At 36.8% G+C, this 26927-nt stretch overlaps 1 protein-coding gene and 1 long non-coding RNA gene across 16 annotated transcripts in view; both read right to left on the bottom strand.

Annotated features, from left to right (window-relative positions):
* The window catches only part of triob (trio Rho guanine nucleotide exchange factor b), a 252209-nt gene extending 244892 nt beyond the window's left edge, over positions 1-7317 (bottom strand). For all 15 annotated transcript variants that reach the window (XR_012391967.1, XR_012391966.1, XR_012391965.1 and 12 more), the window contains exon 1: positions 7028-7317. Coding sequence is in view for 7 of the 15 variants with exons in the window: in XM_073925797.1 (XP_073781898.1) it covers positions 7028-7094 (67 nt within the window). In the remaining 8 variants the exon portion in view is untranslated. The remainder of the gene's footprint in view (positions 1-7027) is intronic.
* An 11102-nt stretch (positions 7318-18419) lies between these two features.
* LOC141378164 (uncharacterized) lies at positions 18420-21630 on the bottom strand. Its single transcript, XR_012391999.1, has 4 exons — positions 20296-21630; positions 19646-20136; positions 19350-19476; positions 18420-18481 (listed from the first exon to the last, which is right to left on the bottom strand). It is a non-coding gene; the product is annotated as an uncharacterized lncRNA (long non-coding RNA).
* Positions 21631-26927: the final 5297 nt, after the last annotated feature.

The raw sequence follows: 26927 nt of genomic DNA on the forward strand, positions 1-26927 counted from the left end.
GCTAACAACACTGGTAGAAATGCAACTTAAACCAGGACAAACAGCTTCTCTCCAACATGTCTTAAACAATTAAAGCGAAATAATTCAAACTCTAACCTAATTCCTATCCTAACAAACCATACATCAACTGAAAGACAAATTATTCACCTTGTATACATCTAAGTTTTAAAAGAATTGACAAAAAAAATGGCATGTATGATTTTGTAAAGGGTCACTTTTATCCATTCTACCCTACAGATTTAATGTTGGCCTAAAACGTTTTGCACAGTACTGTATATTTTTACCTGCACTAGATGTACTCACTCAGTTTCCAAACAAATCAGGGAGAACATCAACATCACCAATATCCTGAAACAATCTGTTACACACTCCACTTAAGGGTGCTTCTATCTGTCTGAGCAGGCCACCATCACTATTCAGTGCCTGTTCCAGCAAACACTGAGCCGTTTTCTTTGCTCGGCGTCAATAGGTAGTTCAGAACGCAGGCCAAGGTTGGTGTGCAAGATCTGCTACAGTTCTCCAAACCAAACAAAAGCTCTTTAGGTGGGTGTCTTGCCCCAGAGAGACTGCATTCAATGCTCGCTGACTAAGTAGGGCACTGATGAGACATCCAACGTTCTGGAAACACAAAATGTGTTTAACAAAAAAAAAGACAGCCAGAGAGAAAGCTCGTCTGTGCCAAAACTTGAGTGTTGAGCAGGCGTGGGGCAATTAACAGAACGACCGGAGAGTTCTAGGATCTGAAACATTGCCCTATAGGATGCTGCATTGCAAGATTATTATTGTAATTGATTATGTATACATAATCAATAATAATAATAATCTTGCACTACGACTCGTGTATCCCGCACTTTATTCGGAAATTTATTTCTGCACCGCAATAAATCTGGTCGGGTCCCGCGGTACAGCAGCAGGAATGCAGACCTCTTGTTCGCATTTACCACATCTCCCTTCTCGTTCGGTCGAAACCGGAAATACTGTCAAACTGCAGAGGTTGTGTTCTTTTTCGAGAACAGGTCACTTGGTGCGGGATTTGCCATCTTATCTCACCGTTCTCTCTCTTCCACACTATCCCGTGATGACATTCACGCATACGCATTTGTAGGCATTAAATAAATAATATTTAATATTTAATACTTGTCTCCTATTTAAGTGCATTGTTTTTTGTATGACGGTATTGAAACTGACACCGTTGCATTTGTAGGCATTAAATAAATAATATTTAATATTTAATACTTGTCTCCTATTTAAGTGCATTGTTTTTTGTATGACGGTATTGAAACTGACACCGTAGCTATTTTTAGATCCCGCGGTATACCATAATACCGTATTACCGCCCAAGCCTAATACATATCAGATCAGAACACAAGCAAACCAGAGATTTACTTGATTAGTTCATCCCAAAATGAAAATGATGCCATCATTTACTCACCCTCCACTTCTTACAGACATGTTTGAGTTTCTTTCTTCTGTTAAACACATGAACAATGTCTCCACAGTATTTTTGTTCCTGCTATGGATGCCAATGGCTGCCAACATTCTTCGCAGTATCTTATTTTGTCTACAACAGAAGGAAAAATTCATAAAGGTTTACAACTACTTGAGTGTAAGTAAATGGACATTTTCATTTTTTGGGTGAACTATCCCTTTAAGCAAGCAAATAAGAAGCAATTTTCATTCATTACATCATTAATCATGAAGTAATAAAGCCAAACGCTGCATTGTTAGCATGTGAATCAACTTATTAAGTCAGTTGTGTTCGCGGTGTAGGGGAAACCATCAGAGTGCCATATTGGTTTGAAGCAGATTCATATAAGCAAACCCGGTTGTTTGTTTTTGCCAATTAATCAGCACAGACAGCTTTTGGAAGTATTCTTAGAAACATATGAACAAACAGCCTCTAGAAGTGAAATAACAATCACTGGTCTGGTAACATGTGGCTTAAGCTCAACACATAAGCTCACACTTTCTGAACATCTGTTGCTTCCAATTCACATTCCAAAAATGAAAACTGATCTCCAAATAGTTTTGTATTTTAAATGAGCCTTTTCAAGCATTTATATTGACTATTGCATATTAAAAAATGCTATAATGATAATTAATTAACATGTGATACTGTAGAGGGCGGGACGGTGGCTCAGTTGCAGAGGTGTAAAGAGTACCTGAAAACCATAATTGAGTAAAAGTACAGCTACCTTACTGTAAAAGTTACTCCGTTACAAGTTACAAGTCACCAATTCCAACAAGACTTGAGTAAAAGTATTAAAGTATCCAATTTTAAAAGAACTTAAGTATTTTACTCATACTGAATATACAGTAGGCTCAAAGAACACCCAAGAAAGGTTTTATTTCCTTCAATATAAAAATTCAATTGAACACCTCAATGTTTCAAAATAGAAGAACAAAATAGATTTTAAATAATAGAACAAAAAGTATCAACCTCAAATGTTAAAAAAGGCACAAACAAATGACTTTCATGTGATTCTCCTTTCTCAGTCTTAAAGGGAGGCTATACTTTTATTTTGAGTAGTTTTTCAAGTGATCAGGATGTTTTCTTTGTATTAAAATTAAACAAAGATGATCAGTGTTTTTTTCAACTTAAAAAACTTCAGCACCCTGCAGATGGCGATATCGCCTCGTTCGACTAACAAATTAGCCGTGGTAGATAAAGATGCCGACTTGTCGCGCACAATCACTATGTAACGAGTAACAATAAGCGTCCGTTCAAATGTAGTGGAGTAAAGAGTACATGTATTCCATCAAAAACGTAGTCAAGTAGAGAGTTAAGAGTTGCTTGTATTTTTAATACTCAGTACAAGTACAAAGTAGCCAAAACAATATTTTAGTAATGTAACTAAGTCCATTTACTTAAGTACTTTACACCCTTGCTCAGTGGTTAGCACTGTTGTTGCCTCACAGTAAGAAAGTCACTGCTTCGAGTCCCAGCTGTCCTAGTTGGTGTTTTTGTGTGGAGTTTCATGCTCTCCCTGTGTTTGTGTAGGTGTGCTCTGGTTTCCCCCAAAGATATGCACTATAAGTGAAATGTGTGCAAATGCCAGAGTATATAGGTGTTTTCCTGTACTGGGATGCGGCTGGAAGGCCATCTGCTGTGTAAAACATATGCTGGAATAGTTGGCGGTTCATTCTGCAGTGGCAACCACTCATAAATAAGGGACTAAGCCGAAAGAAAATGAATTAATGAAACTGTAGAATTATAGTGTCTAACAAATTTCAAATTATAATATTCATTTTAGGACTGGGTGATAAAATTAGTATTGATATTTCTTTACCGAACACTATTGTCAATATTGCTAAAAAGAGATTTGGTATGTAGTTCCGGTATGAAGCGCTATAGTTTAAATAAATTTGGCTGCTGAGCGCGCACCTTGGAAGCAATGCCAAAAAGTTTAGGGTGTAAGTTTTCATTTCCAATGGAGGACATGCATGACATTTGACTTGTGTGCATTTTCTAGACGTACCTAGATGAAAACATCTGAAATTTGACGAATGCTGTGAGTGCACCGCGATTCATGTATGTAGAATTATCCAATCTGCTTCACACTTTGTATGGAATATACACAATTCAGTAATAACGGCAGACTAATTACCTCAGACAAACACAGAGCACCCAAACACTGCAGTTCTTTCTATTTTTCTCCATAAACTTGTCATCCTCTGAGAGAACGCTTGATGGTCGCTCGCAGTGCGAGTGCAAAGCCCATTGCACGCGCTCGCACTTGCTACTTCTGGTCAGAATAACAACATGTGAAAATGAGTGCGGTAGCTAGTAGCCGTGAGAAGATTGTAAATGAAAAGCTTGTAAGGATGTCGCCAGACTGGCTTTTTGGTTTATTTTCTTGTGCGTCCCAGCCACTAGCTCCCTATCTGAAAGAGTTTTGACATAGGAGGTAATACCTTAGTTGCACACACTTTGGCCCAATCCCAATTCTACTCCTTAGCCCTTCCCCTTACCCCTACCCCTTGATTGGCACGTGCACGCCAAGGGGTAGGGGTGTCCCAATTCTCTTTAGTTTGAAGGCGTAGGGCTAAGGGTTGAATAGCCCTTCGAATGAAGATTTTTCAGGATCACACTTGAAATCAAGGGGTAAGAAAATTTCCCAGAACACACCTCCCACAATGGCAGTATTGCTGAACCCGGAAGGAGATCCACAAATTAGTATTTTTTGTCATTATTACGAATTTTTACGAAAAACAAACACGTTTTAATATATTCATAATAACTCCTGTACAGCAGTCCCACAACATTCTGACAGTCAAATACCCTGTCAGTAATGTCTAGTGGCTGTCAATAGGCTTTTTACAGTGTCTGCTATAATGTTAATGTTGTTTTTGGTGTTTACATTGATGAATATGGCCTCTGTGTAAATACACAGTACAGTTACGATCGTATTGCCACATTAGATTGTTATGATAACATACTATATGCCTTCAGTGATTTCCTGAAGATAAATACCAATAAATAACACAACTGGAATAACTACAGCAGTCGCAATTGTCTGATCTCACATGAAGCAGGAGATCGCGAGGACATATGATGACGTGTGCAGGTGCTGTAGTGCTGTCCCAATTCTTAGGGGTAAATTTTGAAGCCCTTCCCCTTAACCCTCGGTTGTAAGGGCCAAGGAGAAGGGGAAGGGTAGGGGTACAAAAATAGAATTGGCATTGGGCCTTTATAACATTTTTATTTATCAAGTTTAAGCATCTTATCTTATTAACACTTATGTTTATTTTATTATGTAGAGATCAGATATTTTGTTTAAATATTTTAGTTTTTGACTATTAAAACTATTTGCCTTAGTTATGTTGGTAAATTAAAATAAGGTGGTTAAATAAATTAAAAAATTCCCAATATTCCTAAAGAGATTGTTAAAAAATATTCAAAAATTATCAATATGGAATGATATGAAACATGATATTGTGATATTTTTTGCAATATTGCACAGCCCTATATATATATATATATATATATATATATATATATATATATATATATATATATATATATATATATATATATATATTATTATCATAATTGTTAGCCCATTCACCCCCCTTTATTTTTTTCTTTTTTAAATATTTTCCAAATTATGTTTAACATAGCAAGGAAAATTTTTACAGTATGTCTTATAATATTTTTTCCTCTGGAGATAGTCTTATTTGTTTAATTTCGTCTAAAATAAAAGCAGTTTTTAAAAAAATTTAAAACATTTTAAGGTCAAAATTATGAGCCCCTGTAATCTATATTTTTTTCTGATTGTCTACAAAACAAACCATTGTTATACAATAACTTGCCAAATAAACCTAACCTGCCTAGTTAACCTAATTAAACTAGTTAAGCCTTTAAATGTCCCTTTAAGCTGTATAGATGTGTCTTGAAAATGATATAGTAAAATATTGTTTACTGTCATCATGGCAAAGATAAAATAAATCAGTTATTAGAGATGAGTTATTAAAACTATTATGTTAGGAATTGTGTTGAAAAAAATCTTTTCTCTGTTAAACAGAAATTGGGGTAAAAGTAAACAGTAGGGCTAAATAATTCTGACTTCATCTGTATACACAACAAATATTATTTTACTTGTTCAATCTACTTATTTAAAATGAGCTGAAACAACACAATTTTTCAGATTTCATTGGGAGATCTTATTTTTTATGTTCAATCCACATAATTGGTTAAAATGGTTACTTTAACTCTTTAACTGCATTTTTACATTCATTTGTATCTATCTATCTATCTATCTATCTATCTATCTATCTATCTATCTATCTATCGACACAAAATGATGTAACTGAGATTTACTCTTAATTCTACAATTATGGAATTTAATGCAAGTCATATTTGTCTTCACATAGCTATACAAGAGAAGCTATGGCGATTTTTTTATTATGATTACACAGTAACCAAATTTCAGATGAAACCAAGTATTAGTCAAACATACTGTCACTTTAGTGTGACATTAAACATTCCATTTATTTATATATTATTTTTTGTTTTTTTTTTCCAGGGGGCTGTATAAGGAAACACCCTACCAGGATGACCATCACCTAAAAAATCTTTTTTTTCTTGAGTGTTCACTAAGTTACAAGTCTTATATACTCGCCTTAACGAATTTCTTCTACCCACTATGACAGTTGTGAATTACTGGGAAATATATTAATTTTCATCATTCCTTTGCTGCATCTTTATTGCTGTCATTTCATGCTTCATTACTGCTAGCAATTTTACATGTTCTTCAGCAACATTTTAGCAAGTTGTAGCTGGCGAACATGAAGCACGACAAACTGCGCAGATGCATCAAACCCAAATTGAAACACGGAGGAAAGAGACATTGTGATACTGTGAGACTCCTGCTGTCACTCAGAGTGTCCATGGCACATTACAGAGACCCTCCATGAATGCACCTGGTACTGCAGAGACAGCTGACACACATCACAGCAACAGCAACAGCTGACTGCAACAACACAACCATTACCGAAAGATGCAAAACAAGCTCAAAATTCACACCACCATGCTGAAAAGAATTCCATTAGTGAAATGTTGGCTAATATGGTATTAATTACACGATGAATGCAGTGGGATGCTTAGGTATGACATCACTGAGATGTACAAGCAGCAGCAGCGTTACAAATCCATGCTTTATGACGTCACAACTCTGTGAACTCCAACATCACGCGTATAAACAGTGACGTACGACATAAGGTTTCGAAGAAGAAACAAACTGTGAGCTGTGACTTGTTCCATGACTTTGCTCACACATTCGAATATAGGCTAGCGTTATTTATCCCATGATGCACACAAGCAGTCAAAGCGATTGACCTATATATCTTAACCTGCCAAGTCATAAAAATCACGCCTGCGGCTTCACAGTTACCATCATCATCTCAAGCAAAAAAAAAAAAAAAAAGAGAGATGTTCGGTCACGCATCGCTGGCGTGAACCAGGATCCGCGGGTTCATCAGCACGAAAACAGCAAAGCGCGCGCCCCGCTCCTTCTCCCCCACTTACCGGATTTAAAAAACGCCGCTATGTCGGCCGCCTCCTTAGATGTGTCTTCTCCCTCCCCTGTACTCATCCTCGGATTCAATGGTTCTCCCTCAGCAAAACTCCCCAAACAGACGGATCAGTGACGGTTTTCCGAAATAAAGCAGGCGCTATGGACGGAATCCTTTTCATTGGAAAGCAAAGAGCGGCGTGCGAGGATTCGCTCCTGCGCTCGATGAGCAGCACGGACCCTCCATCTTGGCTTTAGCTCGCTGGAGAGGTGTCGGTACCGATCGGCGGCGCTCCTGAGTTTCAGCTGGGAGAGAAGAGGAGGAGGAGGATGAAGGGAGGGAGAGGGGGGAGGTCTTCTTCAGCAAGGGGGTCTCCAGGAATCCCCAACTACCACACACACCCCCCACAGGTCACCTCTGCTATTTCACAAGTTGTGTGCTTTAGCCGTCTATTATGAAAGCCTACCAAGTACCAAATCTTTCCTATACAGAAATCCTATGTACTTTGTTGCAATATATGCAAATTACATATATTTGAAGTCAGAATTATTAGTCCCCCTGCATTATTAGCCCCCCTGTTAGTTTTTCCCCAATTTGTTTAACAGAGGTAAGATTTTTTCAGCACATTTACAAACATAATAGCCTACTTTTAGCCTAATAGCCTAGTCATTTCTAATAACGGATTTGTTTTATCTTTGCCATGATGACAGTAAATGATATTCTACTAGATATTTTTCAAGACACTTCTATACAGCTTAAAGTGACATCTATTAAAGGCTTAACTAGGTTAATTAGGTTGAAGGCAGGTTAGGCAATTTATGGCATATCGACGGTTTGTTCTGTAGACTATCGAAAACAAAAAATGCTTAAAAGGGCTAATAATTATGTCCTCAAAATGGTGTTTAAGAAACAACAAACTGCTTCTATTGTTGTCAAAATAAAATAGGACTTTTTCCAGAAGAAAAAAAATATCAGATAGGCCTGTGCAAAAAAAAAAAAAAAAAAAAAAAAAAAAAAAAAAAAAAAAATATATATATATATATATATATATATATATATATATATATATATATATATATATATATATATATATTTATTATAAATTAAAGTGTGTGTCTGTATGTGTGACAGTGACCTTTGCGCACTTACCTTAATGTGTCTGAGAAAATCCAAATATGTATCTCAGCTCTCAGAACTCGAGTAAATAAAAACAAAGACTGTGTATTTATGCACCATCAAATGTGGTTATAATGGAAGTCAATGAAGCAAAAACAGCCACTAACAGTAAATTAGGGAATTATTATTTTTTTTTTATCAGTGCATCAAAAGCCAATGTTGTTACTGATCGTTCACATGTCCAAGACATGGGTAAAAAGTTTTTTTTTTTTTTAATTCAGTCCATGATTAATTTTTATATTGAAAATACGTGTTTTTTCACCAAATCACTGACATAATTTATGATTTTAGTGATTAAAGAGTTATTAAAGTAATTAAAGAATCTTGCCATTTTAGTAGTTTTAATCAGGCAAAAAATATAAAAAAATTGATGCATTTGTACAGTAGTTTAATTCAGTGGAGGTTTTCATCCCTAACATAGCAAAAGGGTAGTCAATTTGAACAGCGCACAAAGATTAAAGGAGGAGATGTAACTACAGATTTCAGTTGTTTTGAAAGCTTTTTTTTAAAGTTAGAAATAGTCTCAAAGTAATACTGCATTTCAGTAAGATTTTTTCAATTTTGTTAATAATAAAACAAAACATTTTCTTTTTATGTAAAATTTCTGTTTTGCAATGAACAAAGCCCAAATAAAATATTTTCCCAAAATAATAAATCTTTAGCAAAATTCTTAAATTCAAAAAGAGAATTGTCTTTCCACAGCAAATTAGAATAATTGCATTGAATAAATGGGCTGAAGTCTCTGGGTGTCTTTGTTTTAACAAACTTTTGTACTAAAATACATTTTTTTGTATTTTATTTTTAACAGCATTGTCTGGAAAGGCTATGGATAATTCTAATGGAAACTTCTCTTATCTGATTCATAAATAAGTTACTATTTTAGTATAGTATTTACATGTTTGTTTCCAATCAATATCAGAAGTTTGTAACTCATTTGGAACTCATACAGTTGCATTAAGAAAGTAAAAGAAGACTATTATTTTGTTTAAAGACTATATTTTCCTACCATTGTAATAAAAGGGGCTTACGGAGCAACAACAGAATAATAGAACTAAATAGAATTAACAGAATTGCAATAATAGAATAGCTCCAGATGATATGGCATCCAAAACAATAGCAAATTTGGTCACAATAAGGTTTCATTGTTCTTGTATTTACTAACATGAACTAATAATGAATGATATGACAGTGTACATTTCATTAAAAGCATAACTCAATGTTTACTAATGCGTGGCGTCATGGTGGCAGTGGATAACATGATCGCCTCACAGCAAGAAGATCACTGGTTGGAGCCTCATATAGGTCAGGTGATGTTTCTGTGTGGAGTTTGCATGTTCTCGCCGTGTTCATGTGGGTTTCTTCCGGGTGCTTCGGTTTCCCCCACAAGTCCAAAGACATGCGGTACAGGTGAATTGGGTAAACTAAAATGTCTGTAGCGTATGTGTGTGAATGAGTGTGTTATGGATGTTTCCCAGTGATGGACTGCAGCTGGCACCTACATGCTGGATAAATTGGCGGTTTATTCCGCTGTAGCGATACCAGATTAATAAAGGGACTAAGCCGAAAAAAAAGAAGGAATGCATTATTAAGTTGTACGCTTGTTAACATTAGTTAATGCATTGTGAGTTAACATGAACTAACAATAGATAACTGTATTGTTGTTCACTAACATTAACCTAACGTTAAACAATTACTGTAATAAATGTATTGTTCATTATTTTTTCATTTTAGTGAATGTATTACCTAAGATTAACAAATACAACCTTATTGTAAAGTGTTTTAGATTCTTTAGAGGTGATGGAAATATCTTATAGTTTAAGAGAGTCTTCATGGTTTAATAAATGGCCATTCAATAACTGATTAAAAAAAATATTTGCTTGAATTTCTGTTTACTTCACCTCCTTACGATGTAGTTCAGGGGTTCTCAAACTGTGGTACGCAGGCTTCCTTCTAGTGTTACGCGGAAAAATCGCTGAATAACTGAATAAAAATTAACAATTTTAACCCTTTGATGCGTACGATAACAATGTGATCAGGAAATTGATTTTAATAGGCTAAACTTTTTATTTTATTTAAATTTTTCTAATGTTTGTTATGTATTGTATCTTTTCAGGCTACTTTCCTCCCCATACTTGTAACGATTGTTGGGGCATATCTTGTATTTTTATATAAAAATGTTGACAGATATAGTTTAATCACTTGCTTCTCTGACACACATAGCCTATAAAGAGCAGTAAGCTGATCTAATTTCTAATTTGAATATGTAAATCCAAAAATATGAAAAAACAAGTTAACATTTAGATTTCAAAGATATACGAATAAGGCATATATACATTCAACCTATAATTCAAAATTTCTCAAACAGAGTTACATATGAATATTTTGACATACGGTATAACCTATATTTTTGAGGTCCAAGAAACATTTTCAGTTTTGGATGAATAGGCTACTTTATGATAACACTTTACATTTAAGTACAGCAGTTTTCTTTTAACATTTTTAGAACAGTGTCATTTTTAATTAACTTTAAAAATCACATTTTGATTTTAACTTTGACGTTTTATTTATCTTTATTTTACCTGTAAGTATGTTATTGTTCAAACTATTCATTATGTTTAAAGTGGCTTACAATAAAAAAAAATATTCATAATACTAAGAATTAATCTGCCTTGTTTGTGAACTCTGCAGAGCTGTAGACGCTTAATTAGGCCTACTATGTATTTCAATACCAGTCATTATGGTGGTACTTGGAGAGACATTTTTTTCTGAGGTGGTACTTCGTGAAAAAAGTTTGAGAACCACTGATGTAGAAGAATGGAACACTGAGAACTGAAGCAATTGAGCCCTCTAGTGAAAGTCATATGGAATTACACTGTTAGAAGCGTCATCTGTTTATGAAATGCTGCAGTACAGACGAAATAATGTACAGTATACGGCTTCAGACCTGGAGATAGTTGTGGACTTCAGTAATGCTTTACACATACTTACAAGGCCGGATTAACCAATGGGCATTATGGGCACAGGCCCAGGGGCCTATCCGCACTTAGATTTTGCCTACACTTCATCACGAGGAAGACAAGTGTGAATCATTAATAAGTGTGTGTATTATGGAGGACTCAAATTCCTACAACTGGATTGGAGAGGTGTTATATCCAAATAATGCGCATTATAAGTTTGTAGAAATTTTCCATTAAAAATACCCTTAAATATAAATTTTAGTACTGCTTTAGAGAACTTGAACAAGTATATAAAAATCCATTAATTTCCCCTAGGTGTATTAGTATTTTTGTTTTTCAAAGTGTGCTTTAAATGCTTTAAAAATAAAGTTAAATCTTTGTAGACTAGAAATATATGTACTGTATATCATTTATTTTGAAAATGTGGGCAATACATTATAAATTAATTTAACAAATATATATTAATCTTATTTTTTAATTAAACTATGAGGTGCAGCTATAGGGGGTCTTCAATACATTTTGCCCAGGGGCCTCTAAATTATTAATCTGGGCCTGCCCACTTAGCATAACTTCATTTAGGTTTCAAAGCTCCAGCATCTCTCAGGTCCTGAGGTGGGGAAATCACATTGTAAAAAGGCCCAGCAGAGGTCGCACTTCCTTCTGCAGCTGAGGAAATTCAACCTACCACAGGAACTTCTAACACAGTTTACTCGGCTCTCAGTTCTCTGTTCTTCAATTACTGTCTGCTTCAGGTCAGCCAATAAATCAGGGCATGCTGAGAGTATTATTGGTGTGCACCTGCCCATCCATGGTTGGGCAAAAATAAAATAAAAATACCAAATACCTTAAGTTTAAGTATATCAAAATGCACAACAAAATAAAACAGCCATAACATGTATTAAAATATAATACTGTTGTTTTGTATTTTAAAAATACTACAAATAATTTTACAAAGGAGCACGACATTTCATCAATAGGCCAATTCGATCAATCCCTTGCCATAAACTGACTGTTTGATAGCAACAGCTTTTCTTTGAAGAACTTTTAACTTTTCTGCCACCACATTCACTTCTACTCCTACTCAGGGGCGGACTGGGACAAAAATTCAGCCCTGGCACTGTAGCCACACCAGCCCACATTACCACACCGACACAGCCCTACCCACAGACACGCACATTCACTATTTAGTGTACAGATGGTAAAATAATATGACATTCTTGCCAGATTTTGATTATGTCCGGTATGTAACCTCGGATTGGGTCGGCCCATCTTGAAACCAGGCGGCAGTTGCCGATTGGGCCAAATGCTTAACATTTATTATTATTATTATTATAATTATTATTGTTAATATTATTATTATCATCATCATCATAATATCACATCTAGCAAGAGATAAAAGCTTTCTGCACTTAAAAACAATACATATTTTTAAAAAAAACTGACCGGCCCACATTTAAAAATTGGTCCGGCCCTTCTGGCATTTGCCAGAATTGCCAGATGGCCAGTCCGCCCCTGCTCCTACTGTATGAGTTTATATAGAATAGTACATCAGTAATATTCCCGTTGAGTTTTGTATATTTTGTATAAATTCCATGCAGAAAGTCCTGTCTCGAAGATGATCCCTTACTGTTTAAACCCATTTATTGCAAATATTAGTACCATATCTGTTGATTGTGTTTCCTCTCTTTCTGTGCCAGTAAAATCATCATCTCTGTACAAGATTTTTATTTATTTTTTGTTCACAAATCTAGTTCTTTGCTATTTAACCTGATTTGGGTAAACTTCTAAAAACCGAGTTATTTGTTTTTGAAAATAAACTATATATACAGTTGAAATCAGAATTATTAGCCCCCCTGAATTATTTTTCCCCCAATTTCTTAACATAATAGTTTAATAGCTCATTTCTAATAACAGATTTATTTTATCTTTGCCATGAAGACAGCAAATAATATTTTACTAGATATTTTAAAGACACTTCTATACAGCTTAAAGTGACATTTAAAGGTTTAACTAGGTTAATTAGGTTAGGCAGGTTAGGATAATTAGCCAAGTTATTGTATAATAATAAATTGTTCTGTGGACTATCAAGAGAAAAAAAAAAGCTTAAAGGTGCTAATAATTTTGTCCTTAAAATGGTGTTTAAAAAATTAAAAACTGTTTTTATTCTAGCCACAATAAAACAAATAAGACTTTGTCTAGAAGAAAAAATATCATCAGACATGTTGTGAAAATTTCTCCTGCTACAGAAATTTCAATAATTCAATTATTTAATTGAAAGAATTGAACATTTTAAGACTTAGCCTACCGATAAATCCGTTGGGTCCAGTTCAAAATGCAGCTGATCTGCGTTGCCTGGTGAAGGTGTTGTTTGCGAGTCGAGTCGGCTCAGTTTGATGAACCGGCTCCCATGAAATGAGTCATAAGAGTCGAATCCCACCTGAAACCGATTGCCTTTTTGTATAACAACGTAAGACAACTATCTGACTGATTACCATTTCATTGGTCTGCTCGTCCACACGCAGTTCAAACACCAGCTGTAGTACATTAATCGCATGTTTATGAGTTTAAGCTTTTGAACACGTGTGATACAACAAATCTCCGAACAAATTCAATCTCATGCGAGTACTGAACAAAACCAATGCAAATGGCAATATTTTTTTTCTTTAACAGCAAATATGACTTGTCATATTATATATGAAATATAGCCTATCTGATTTTAACTATAAGAATAAAGTATTTTTAAATGTCCATTAACAATTGACCCTTCGCTAAGCCCCGCCCTCCTTAGTTACTGTTGGTACGCCTGTCAAGCTTTCGTGCCTGGCTGCTCCAATGTGTATGCGCCAGTGTCAGACATTGCCAGGGATATAATTAGTCATTTTTGGCAACAAGTGAGATATCCGAGAAAGCCAGACAAAAAAAGAACTTCAGTATGCATTACAGTGGTATATTCACCACATACGTAACCAAGTAGAAAATAATTTAATCAAAATTGAAGCCAGCTTAGCCTAGCTGCCTCATACGCTGACGCTGACCATTCAACAGCTTAGTTCATGCACAGCAGGAGAGGTGAAATTAAAAATAATAGAATAATAACAAATTAAACTGTGATTTCTCTTTTTTAGCTAAAAAGCCTGATAGACTAATTGTTGAGCAATGAAGTAAAGCGTTACTAACCGACGAGGAAACACCCCAGCAAAACATTTGGATGTCCAATTACATTGAAAAGATGTTCCTCCGTCACGTCCCGTCATAGTTGAAAAGTAGTACCAAAATGCAACTGACATCTTTTACATCATCTGGCCGTGAATCGCACGTCTTTTCTACACGGTCCCTGGATGTCAAAATATGTCATCTTCTGGCAGTTTGTGGCATATCTGGTGGCTTATAAAACATGTAGCTGCATAATTTAAGTGTTTTAATAGCCTAATTATACATATAAAATAATCAAACTTAAAATTTAAAGCTGTGAAATACAATCAGGTCCGATTTATAATTGAATTGAATATTTTCAGTCTGGCTTACAGCCTGAGCCTGTACAAACATTTTAAAACATCTGAACATTAAAACAGGCAAGTTTATATGGAGATACACAATGCTGAATAACAGATGAAATCTATAGTTTAAATAATATCAAAGCCTGGGTTAATTGTTGGGGTAGTAAATATATTTTCCTGAAATATTATGCAGAAATAATCAAACAATGCAAGATAAATATGTATGTAACGACGGGAGGAGTGACAGAGACAACTGGAGGAAAGATCCACAATGCAGGTTTATTCAGCGTCAGGCAAGCAAAGATCAAACAGGTACAAACGGGTATATGCACGCAGTCCAGAATCGTAGTCGAATAACAAGCAATAGGTCGTAAGGCAGGCGGCTAAACAGGAGAACAAGGGTAAACAAGGCTAAGGTCTAAACACTGGAAACAAGACAGGGAAACCGCTTTGTAATGCTACTGATACAGCTAACAAGACTCGGCACACTGGATCAGTAAATGAGTGGCTTATGTAGGGTGTGTAATCAGTCTCTGACAAGGCTCAGCTGGTGAGAATGTAATCAATCTTGATGAGTGAGCATGTGTGAGTGTAACCGGAGAGCATGTATGAATATGTAGTCCAGGGGAAGGCGGAAGTGTAGTCCTTAGTGTTCGTGTGAGAACCAGCGATCTCTGAAAATCGATCGCTGGTTATGTGACAATGTACATGCTCATGACATTTTTAAGCAGACTCGGACAAAACATCCACCAACTCTGTACAGTTGCTGAACCTAAATGTGAAACCAAAATCACAGTCAGAGCAATCCAGACAGACAGACAGAGAGAGAGACACATTCTGTCACTTTTCAAACTTACACAGACTCAATTCTTCTCTTTAGCTTTGATGGACAATTCACAGGGTCTTGCTCTCAGAATCCAGTCTCTACAGAACATGTAGACCTGCTGGAGTCCACATTGGCAACTGACCCTTCACTATGGCACATGCGAAAACCGCCACCAACCAATAGTGGCTTAGCAACCGTAGCTAAGCGCAAGGGCTCTGTCAAGCTTTCGAGCGAGGAAAATAAGCCAAAGCGTTGTGCAAAAAACCCAAGAGGAGAAATCAGCGGAGTTAAGTTGTTTTTGTTTCGATATTCCTGACACATTCAGTCATAGACTGCAATAACTGACATACCTCTTACCCTAAACAGATCTAAACTGTGTTTCCTACAAAAATACAAAACAGGTTATGTTTCACAGCTTTCTTTTTTACCCGCTTGAAATTATGAGCACTGCTCCATTTAAACCTTCACCATAGTAACATTAGTCATATTAATAGCGAATGAGTTATTGATCCGGAAAATAGGAATCTGCGAATCTGTTGCTAACTTTACTGAACTTCATATTTCCATCGGTTTCAAGCTACAAATATTTGAAATTACAAATCAACAGAACAAAACAGAGATGTGATCAACTGAGCACTTACGATCAATATACTTCATTCGCACCTGTCTTTCTGACATTTATAAAGAGCACACAAACATACTGACAGTAAAATGTAACTCACTGTACATTGTTAAGGGTCAATGATGCTAATATTTGGAACAAATCCATCAGTTTTCCCTTTCTGGCTGCTCTTTCTATGAATGAATGATGTAGAAGCACTGTCCATGCGTGTTTCCTCGTCGGTTAGTAACCCTATATTTCATTGCACAACAATTAGTCTATCAGGCTTTTTGGCTGTAACTAGAGAAATCACAGTTAATTAGTTATTATTAGATTACTTTTTAAATTCCTCCACTCCTGCTGTGCATGAACTAAGCTGTTGAATGGTCAGCGTATGAGGTGGCTAGGCTAAGCTAGCTTCAATTTTGATTGAATTATTCTGTAATCTGTCGCCTATTATGTCGTGAATATACTCCTATAATGCAGTCCTGGCTTTCTCAGATATCTCACCTGTTCACCAAAAATCACTAATTATATCCCAAATGTCTGACACCGGCGCATACACACATTGAAAAAGACTTGCCACATACGAAAGTAACCAAGAAGGGCGGGGCTTAGCAAAGGGTCAATTACTGTAACAGAGCAGCAGCCTAACATCAGGTTTATGATGACGTTAACTTTTCTAGCTGCAATTACTTACTAAAGCTTTTATCAGGAGAAGCAGTAATAATATCACAATGTTCACTAGAGGAATAAAAACTACTTTGTGTATTGATATATTTTATACAAATGTTTAAAATGTAATTGCAAATGGATTATAAAATGCAGCTGGTAGCACTTTAGAATGAGGTCTAATTTTGTTAAAAATCAACAGTGAGAAACATGCATATTTATTACAGTTACTATATTAATGTTACTTAGAAAACAATTTAAAGGGCCATGAAACCCCCTTGTTTCAGCAGGGTGTTTTCACACCTCTACTTTGGAAAAAGTCAGAAAAGTGGGTGTGTCCAGCTTTGTTTAGGGGGGAGTGTCGGAGGAAGAAAAGAGGCATGGTGTGGGAGTGTCTATTTGGGCGCGCTGAGTTTCAGAGTCAAATTATACACACACAGGGGACAAAGTGACTGTTTACATGGACATCTGTAGTCGAATTATTTGCCAAATTATTAAATGGTGGACTTTAACTGCAGTTTGGCTCTTTCATTCAGGGAATTCATTCATGTCCCTCGCGACAAGCGAGATATTTGATTCGAGGAACTGCTCTAAGCGTGTATTTTTCATGCAATGTTTGATACCGCACGGCGAATGAGAAATAAAAAACTCAGCATTTCCCTTACTTAGATGCAAACGGGAGGTAGTGTCAGACAGCCGCGTGTGTTATTCCGGTCACAAAATGCGGTGAAAATCCTACACAAGGATAAACGTTTGGTTGTAGTGCTAACATCTGTACACTTGGTGCAATAGTTTGTTCGATACGAACAAACTGAATAAACAAAGAGCACTGGTCCCTCACTTGCCAAATCTGTAGAGACAGGAAAATCCACAGGAACTAGAGCCGCGTCTTTATTAAGAAGAGACTACAAGCGAATCCGGATCTCAGCGTTTGTAGATGAGAACAGCTCTCAGGTAAACAATAATCCACACACGTGACTCCAGCTGTGCTCTCACAGAGAGAAATTGAAAACAAAACTTAACTGCAGCAAACTATGAAAGCAACACTTCACGCTTGTTTTGCCAACACAACGTGGTGTCTCTGTCGTCTAAACACTATGACAGTAATGAATATTAATGAAGTTGCACAATAGAGTGCGCTGATTGGTTTGAACCAAGCCTTACTCATGCATTAATGCAACACACTGTAAGACGTAATAAGACACACTCTGGCAAAGACGTCCAGTCTGCACGCTGGAATACACGCTATTATGTCATGACCGTGACGCAGCTTCAAAAATTCGTTTCAAACCGGAAGTACGAATTTGCTTGAAATAACGCAAAAACAACCAATTTACACTTTTTTTGCGAAATATATGTGTCCCAATAGTGTTTTTAGCAGTGTGGGACACATATACGACTGTCAACAGCTCAAAAAATGTGTTTTGGTGTTTCGTGACCCTTTGATACATGTATTATCTTATAATGAATAATACTACTATACTTTTTCACATAATATCTCATGCACATCACTGGCCAGATTAACATGAAAATATGTGTGAAAATAAAGAGCAGGCTAAGTATTCCAGAATGTGGTGAAATTGTGTTTTTGAGCATTGTCTGACACTGCAGGCATAGTTTGCAAACATGAACTCATAAATTCTGAAATAGACTTTTAAGGATTCAACAAGTTTCTCACCTACACTGGCGTGTCCTCAGGTTGTGGGATGACAAAGGATCATTTGCACTGGAGACAATTCTACATAGACAAACAAAACAACAGTGAACGGTAATAATGAAATTATTTAATGAACAGCAAATACATAAATGTAATGCCTTTCAGTGGTTCTCAAACTTTTTTCCTCAAGTACGACCTCAGAAAAAAAATGTCTCTCCAAGTACCACCAAAATGAGCAGTATTGAAATACAATAGTATAGTAGGCCCAGTAAAACAGCTACACCTCTGCACAGTTAAAAAAAACGTGGCAGATTACCTCAGAAATATAGGCTATATGTTATATTTGGCATATTATATAGATCATTTTTGATAATTTTTTTTTAATGTGTGTAGCATGTACATGACATATTTCATTCCTCTGCGTACCACTAGAAGGAAGCCTGTGTACCACTAGTGGTACACGTACCACAGTTTGAGAACCACTGCCTTATATAAATCTGCCAGTCGGCCTGGAGAAAGAGTCTTGAATTCTGCCTGACAGATGACTGACTGTTATTGACCCTGCAAGACAAAATTGAACCTTAATGCAGTTTATTTAATTATAAAAACTATTTTACAGGAGCAGTTTAAAGAAAGTGGTAAGATTTTAACTGTTAAATCTCCACATGAGCTAATAACACCTACATACATATATTTAACATGTTAACTGTAAAAATATTAAGTAGATAACTTTTTTTAGATTCAGATTCATAAGTTTAGCTCTTATTGTTAATGACAGCCTTTTAATGTTGGCTAAACAGAATTAATAATATTGGTATTGTAGTAAACGCTAGAGACATGTCTACAATATAATGATATGTATAGCCTTTTGTTAGGATTTCTAACGAATTGGTGCATTATTATTACTATTAAGATGTTTCATTTCTACAGTATTTTACTCCAAACTCACCTGAAATGGTCATTTGCAGCTCTGTCTGAACACACAGCAGGCTGGGCAGAGATAGTTGGAAAACATGTTGACTAGCTGTCCATGAGGACCAGTGGACAGAGCCCTGATAAACTACGCCATCTGCGCCCTGTAATAACATCAAATATTGCTCAAACTCGACTTGCTTTTAGCATAACGGCTAATTTTAGCCTAATCAAAACAACTCCACGTTGCTGTTGATAATGTGCAACATTTATTTCAGTTCCTTCATGTAAAACTCAATAATATTAATGTACAAATGAACAAACTGTACTTACACGGTAGCAGATTTGTGATGGTTGTTCAACTTTTCGCCGCGTCCTCATGTTCTCGTGGTGCTGGACAAACCTGGAAGAAATTTGAAAACTGCGCTCTAGAGTCCCGCGAGATTACGTTAGTCATATCGCGAGATTTGTTAGCAATTGGTGCAAAAACAGAAATAAAATTGCATTATGGTTTTAGAAACAATGACTTTACAATCACTTATGCGCACAGGGCACTTTATGAATGTAAATGGTCAGTTGGCAAGATGTAAATAAAAGTGATTTCTGTATTTCATAAAGAAAAATCAGATCGGTTTTTAATGAGTTTAGATGCCTAAAGTCTGTCCACGACCTCTTAAAACCCACTTGGGACACATATATATTAATTACTGCAATATATACCCAGATGTAAGTGCAATACTTTTGAATATTTCATAATTTCAGCAAGGGTAATGATAGATTATAAATGCACGTGTAAAGGATTCAATTTGCGGACCTAATCACGACTGGGTATATAATTAACTACATGTACATAAAATTGTAAATATACGCAAACCCAATAGAATATAGACAGGTACAAATATTTACAAATGTATATCAATGCGTTTTAGGACATGTTGTGCATTTGTGCCATCCAGTCGTGATAAATTTTGGCTGTGGAGAGCACGTCGCTTTCAGACCATCAGTACACCATTGATGCGGTTGCGGTGCGACCACTTTTGGCCAGGGAGAGCACGTGACAGTCCGACCAATGTTTGCTGGGTACAGTTGGGTAATTTCTTTTGGGAAGCGGATGTTAAAAAAATGGACCCTCTGCCATCATGCTCAGATCCTGCTGCTGTCTGAGGTGAAAATCAAACACCACTAGCTGTGTCAGTAAGTCCCTTGTGAGTCGGATCTGTCCTCTCTCTTTCACATAGACAATGGCATGGTTCAGCATTTTACTATGGTCGTATACCAGATGCACAACAACTATGAAGACAGATTCCTTTTTCATGGTGCTCCCAGAACAGCTTACCTATCGATTGTAATCATCAATAAGAGAGTGATCCAATATGTCCTTAGCAGGATCCCAACTTCTCTCCTCTGGACCGTAACCGTCCCAGTCTCGCAAGTACTGGAAACCTCGTCCCCTCTTACTCATTTATCAAAGAATAAGGTTGAGCCAATCTAAAAAGGCAGTCATACACTGGATCCACAAGGGGTGCAATGGGAGCATTGTTCACCTTAATATAATCAAAAGTGCTGCAGATAAATGTGACCACACACACCCACTCCTGCATTGAGCATTTCCGTGTCTCTTCTCTTGCTATGAACTCTTGCTGTAAACGGTTCAACAGATTTCGCCAGAACACTTCTTAGCCTCTGCCTGAACTACAGCATAACACATGCGGCGAGCATCTTTACAGAATGACAGGTCTTTCAATGAATGTTATACAACAGCATTAGACAGCTTCTCCAAGTTTACTGTCTTGGGATCATAATTCGCTGTTTAAGCATAGTCTGAGTTTCCATATCAATAGCCATCGATGCTGAATCCATGCTTTTCGGAATTAGCAATAATCTATAAACGAAAACACAGACAAACAATAAACAAATAAATTAATTTGATAATTTAGATTACATGACAACAATACAGACGCTATCACTCACCTACATCGGCCCTTTAAAATTGCTGTGCTGAAATGTTTGACGGTTTGCAACTTTGAACAAATGCTAACTTCACTATGAACTTCTTTTATTTCAAAAAGATCACGAAATTGCAATTGTATTCATCGCCGTCTTACTTCAAAGATCCACACGGAATCCTCTTTCAACCTTTTCTCTGAAGAACTTAAAAAGGTTTTTGATCGAGCGGCTTCTTACCCGGAGAAGCGACGGAAGTTCTCGCAGAGCTCCGCCAGGGGAATCAGAGTGTGGCAGATTACTCAAGAGAGTTCCTGACCTTTGCCACGGAATGCAATTGGAATAAGGAGGCGCAATGGGACATGTTCCTTCATGGGTTATTGGAACATCTCCAGGATGAGATTTATACCCTGGACCTGCCTAAGACTCTAGTCTTATAGACCTGGCGATCCAGGTGGATGCGCAAAGTGCACCCACTGAAATAGTTCCTGATTTGCCTGAACTTTTGATGGTTCCGGAGGCTGGGATCACCGCCCCGGAACCCATGCAGCTGAGCTGGTCGACGAAAGAGGGAGGGAGGGACTTTGTTTATATTGGGGAGAAACGGGACATCGAGTGGCTTCCTGTTCAGTAAAAGACAACACTCATCAGTAGGTTTAATTTAATGTCCTTGTTAAATTTAAATGTATTGTGCCTCGTCACAGTATGGATAACCCACAGTACCTGCCTTTTGAGTGCCTGGCGGTGAAATTAAACTGTTAAGGCTGACTGTGAAGTGGTGTCTGAACTAGGGCTGTAATTGGGCCACAAAAGTCTTTCTAAACAAATTAAATTAAAATAAAAGATAAATGATGACTGGTATTTGCCAATAATGAAATTAAGATAAAGGCTCTGTGGGATTTCTTTAGCCACTTCTCTAAACAATAAGGTGACGGTGAAGCTAAATATTAAAAGATTAATGCCAACATTAGCATATATACTCTGTCTGCATTATGATTTTATGTTTTAATTTTAATATTTAGTTATAGTTTGAAAATTCTTCACTCATCAAGATTAGGATGCATGTTTTTGTGTAGGAACATTATTAAATCCACTGTAAATGGAGCAGCACTGAACACCCTTTCACTTCGCTGCTACTGTCCAGGATGCACCACTGATCTGGCTAATTTAGCATGTTTTGGGTAGGATTGTTTGTTCATCTTCCATCAGTCAAGAACATTCATTTCATCTTCCCTGTCAGCTGGCTGTTCATAACTGTTTAGTGCTCTACCGCAATATGCAGTGTATATAGCATTGTTATTGCTGTCTTTTGAAGGTCTGTGCGTGTTGTCAACGACGATCAGGGAGGGTAGTGGCGGTTCTAGTTTAAATGACTCACATGGGCGAACCACCCCATACACCCACTACCGCCCTTAAATTGTTAGATTTGTTATTCAATAAATATCATGATTTATTTATAGTTATTCTTAATAAAATACAATTATTAGTAATATTATTATGCAGTTATTATTCTAAATAAATAACAGAAATCAATCTTAAATGTTACTGGAAAACAATGTAACAACTAGAGGGAAATGCTAAGGTCACTTAAGAAACCTTTTGCATGAATATTTATTATGACAATTTTAAAGAATACAAAAAAATGTTTTACAGAATTATCTGTTGTCTTAGACCCGACTCAAAGCCGAGAATTAATGTTATAAAGTCTTACCTCCCTAACTCATTATCCCTCCTTTCTGCTTTGTAGCCATGCTTAGTGAAAGTATCATCATCATCATCATACTAACATTATATAAACTTTAGTGTAGTCGACTTGCAAAATTTGCTGCGTACCCACACCTCTGCATAAAAGGCTGTTACTCTGGTTTCATGGCGCATGAGCGGAACAAGAGGACTAGTCAAGACAGGGAAAGTTGAATAGAGCAAAGAACAGAGTCATCCTGAATGAAAACCTGCTTCAGAGTGCTGTTGACCTCAGACTGGGGCGAAGGTGTATCTTCCAGCAGGACAATGATCCAAAGCACACAGCCAAAATATCAATGGAGTGGCTTCACAACGACTCAGTGGATGTCCTTGAGTGGCCTATCCAGGGCCCAGAACTAAATCCTATTGATCATCTCTGGAGAGATCTGGAGATGGCTGTACACTGTCTCTTCCTATATGCCCAATGGGCAAAACTTTCCAAAGACAGGTGTGCCAAGCTTGTGGCATCATATTCAAAAAGACTTGAGGCTGTAATTGCTGCCAAAGATGCATCAACAAAGTATTGAGCAAAGGCTGGGAATACGTATGTACATGTGATTTTTTCAGGTTTTTTTATTTTTAATAAAAAAGTAATAATAAAATTTTATATAAAAATATATTTGTTCACATCATTATGGGGTTTTGTGTGTAGAATTTTGAGAAAATAAAACTTAATACAAATTAAACGTAATCCATTTAACAATAATAATCCGTAATCCATGGAACAAGGCTGATATTTATCGACATGTAAAATACACATTTAGTGAAGTTTATTTATAAACTAATTTCGAGAGGAGTACGTGCTTATGATTGATAGCACCTGGTCCACATTAGCTAACACTGATTTACCAATCAGACGACTCCTTAACCACTATAAATAACCAAAGTATCTTACTTCAGCCATCTTCGTCTTGAAGATTCCCCCCTTCCACCCCTACTCCTCCCATTTCCCTATCAGGGCAGCACAGAGGCCTAGTGGTAAGTACCACGGCTGCACAGCAAGAATGTCACCGGCTCGGACACTTCCTGGCCAGGTCGGCATTTTTTGTGCAGAGTTTGCATGTTCTCCTTGTGTTTGCGTGGGTTTTCACCGGGCTCTCCGGTTTCCTCCCACAGACCAAAAACATGTAACATAAGTAAATTGACAAATCTAAATTGACAGCATGGACACTTTATAGCATCAATCTACTTCAAACATTATCAAGCAGGGGAGTACTCTAGACCTACCTGAACTCGGACTCCCTTCTCGCCCTCCATAATCAATCATCAGCTAAGGGTGAACTCTTGAACTTTTATTTATACCAGCACTGTGCAGATTTACATATCTATCCAAACTGCTAAAACATCAAATAAGGCAATTACGGCATTGCATTTGTGCTGTTATTTTTTTTTTTTAAGTCGTCCACAAAGAAAATGCTTGTAATAATTGGAGTGAGATTAATGATGATATTACTGTTGACATTGCATCAGAAAATTACAGAAATAGTGCGGGCGACACAAAGAGCGATGTCAATGTTATCAAAGACGATGGATACTATACACAGAATGTTTTTTCTTTATTTCAGGAATTGCATGGGATAATTTAAGGAAGAAGCAAAAACAGATCACTTCCAACAATTGCAGTGGACAAATGTCATTTCTTCAGGAATTTGCACAATTCATCCTGAATGCAGTTTTGCTTTCACAGGCCACAGGGTGAAACTTAAAGGTTCAAAAAGTTTTTAAATGCTCTAGGTGCTACTTGTTCAGTGACTGCCCAGGACAAGTGGATGTGGTTGTGCAGATTGATAACACTCTGAAAGCACATGTGTCTTTCAGAGATGACATGTTGATACACAGCAAAACAGAATTACAATGACCTGTAAGAGGTGATGCTCAAAAGAAAATCCATGAGCAATTAAAGACCCAGGGCTCTCAATCTAAATAATCTAGAAAACCTTGAGAAATCTGTGGTGGAATCTGGTTGTCAAGATGAGGCACAGTGGCCTGCTGTGTTCTGAAGTCCATTTCATGGAGACAAAGACAAAAGGAGAGGAAGCACAGAAACGAGACTCTCCAGATAATGGTTGTCCAGATAGGTCCCGATAATGGCAGACGGAAAAAATGATGAACCAGAGGTCATTCAGAAGGTTATCCTAAAACCAAAGGGTGTGCTTTGGTAAAGAAAAAAAAAGCATTGCTATTTCTCACCAATGATGCAAAGAGGACACAGTCTACCTTGATGGCACTGGAAGCATTGTGAAAAAGAATCGACTGTCAAGGTTAACGGGTCTGTGTGTTCTTTCTGTATGTTATGTGTCATGCCGTGTGTTGTCTTGTGCGAGGGTGTGTGTTTGTTTACCTTTTGTGCTGACAGCATACTCTCGAATTAGCTGACTTTATCAGCGTCCTCCAGCTGATCCCTGTTTCACTGGCTATATATTCAGTCTGTGGTTACTGCTGGTTATCAGTCTGTTGTTTGTTCTTGTTTCTGTCTGTTTGTCTTTATTGATTCTCCGCAGTCGGATGACGACTTTATTTGGCCAGTTTGCACTCTTTGTTTTTGGACTTTGCTGTTTTCGTTGTATCTGGCTTCCAGCCATTTTGTATCCTTTGATACATATATTTTCTGTTCATGAAATAAATGATTCAAGACCAACATTCAATTCTACTTAGCGTATAAGAACAACATTATTTTAATGTCCAATATCGGCATAAAATGATGTTGATATTTGGTTGATTAGGTTGTGTTAGAAAATGACCAAAATTTAACGTTGAGCCCACATCTTAATCTTAAACCAAACAGTATGGTTGAAAACAAACCAATCAGGTATGGCAACCAAAATCCAATGTCTGATAGATAGTGGTAACATCCACACAAAATTGAGCTGTAACATCATTAGACATTGATATTTGGTTGATTGTAGGTTTTGTTAGAAAGTGGCCAGAATTCAACGTCGAACCAACATCTTAAACCAGGGGTGGCCAATCCTGTTCCTGGAGATCTACCTTCCTGCAGATTTCAGTTGCAACCCTTATTAAACACACCTGTCTGTAATTATCAAGTGGATTTCAGGTCCTAATTAATTAGTTCGGGTGGGTTTGATCAGGGTAGGAGCTAAACTGTACAGGAAGGTAGATCTCCAGGAACAGGATTGAGCACCCCTATCTTTAACCAACGGCATATTGATGTCAAGTTCTGACATTTGTTTATCAGGTATGGCAATCATAATCGATAAACATCATAGTGGTAATGTCCACACAACGTCAAGCTGTTACATCATTAGACGTTGATTTTAGGTTGGAAGTTGGATATTGATGTAGGCTTGACATAGGGTTCTGACATCAACCTGATTTTCATTTTCAAACAAAATGCAACCCCCCACAACATTGGGATACAATGTCAATCTGTCGTCATGTTGATGTCTGGTTCCTTCTGGGTGTTTAAGGCTATTTCGGTCATCATACAGTAAACAACCGCCATCTTCTCATCATCTCTAGCTCATTGAGTCTAAAGATGTTGGACATTGTCTTGGACACTTTTATTGCTTCCAAACAGTTTGTTGCATGTCTTAAGGTAGCTCATTATGATGTGATTTACCTTATATGTGTAATTTGATTGGAAAGCAATCACAGGTCTGATTTTTTTAATCCCCATTGACAGGAAATAATAAAGTAGTGACTGCAGGTTGAAGGTAAGTATTGAAGTGAAAACACAAATACAGCCCTAAAATGTTTTCATAGGAAAGTAAAAGCACAAACAATTTTAAAACTACATTGTAAATTGACAATTTTTGAGAAAAACTACTCAATTACGTTAGTTTGAGTATTTGTAATTTGTCACTTTACACCACTGCCTACTTTCTACCTCATGCAGCTCTTTGGACAAGCATGATGCTGGGTCAGTTACACACTTGTAAGAATCACTTGAATACATCACTAAAAGATT

This window comes from Danio rerio, chromosome 16, assembly GCF_049306965.1.
Source record: "Danio rerio strain Tuebingen ecotype United States chromosome 16, GRCz12tu, whole genome shotgun sequence".
Classification (NCBI taxonomy): Eukaryota; Metazoa; Chordata; class Actinopteri; order Cypriniformes; family Danionidae; genus Danio; species Danio rerio.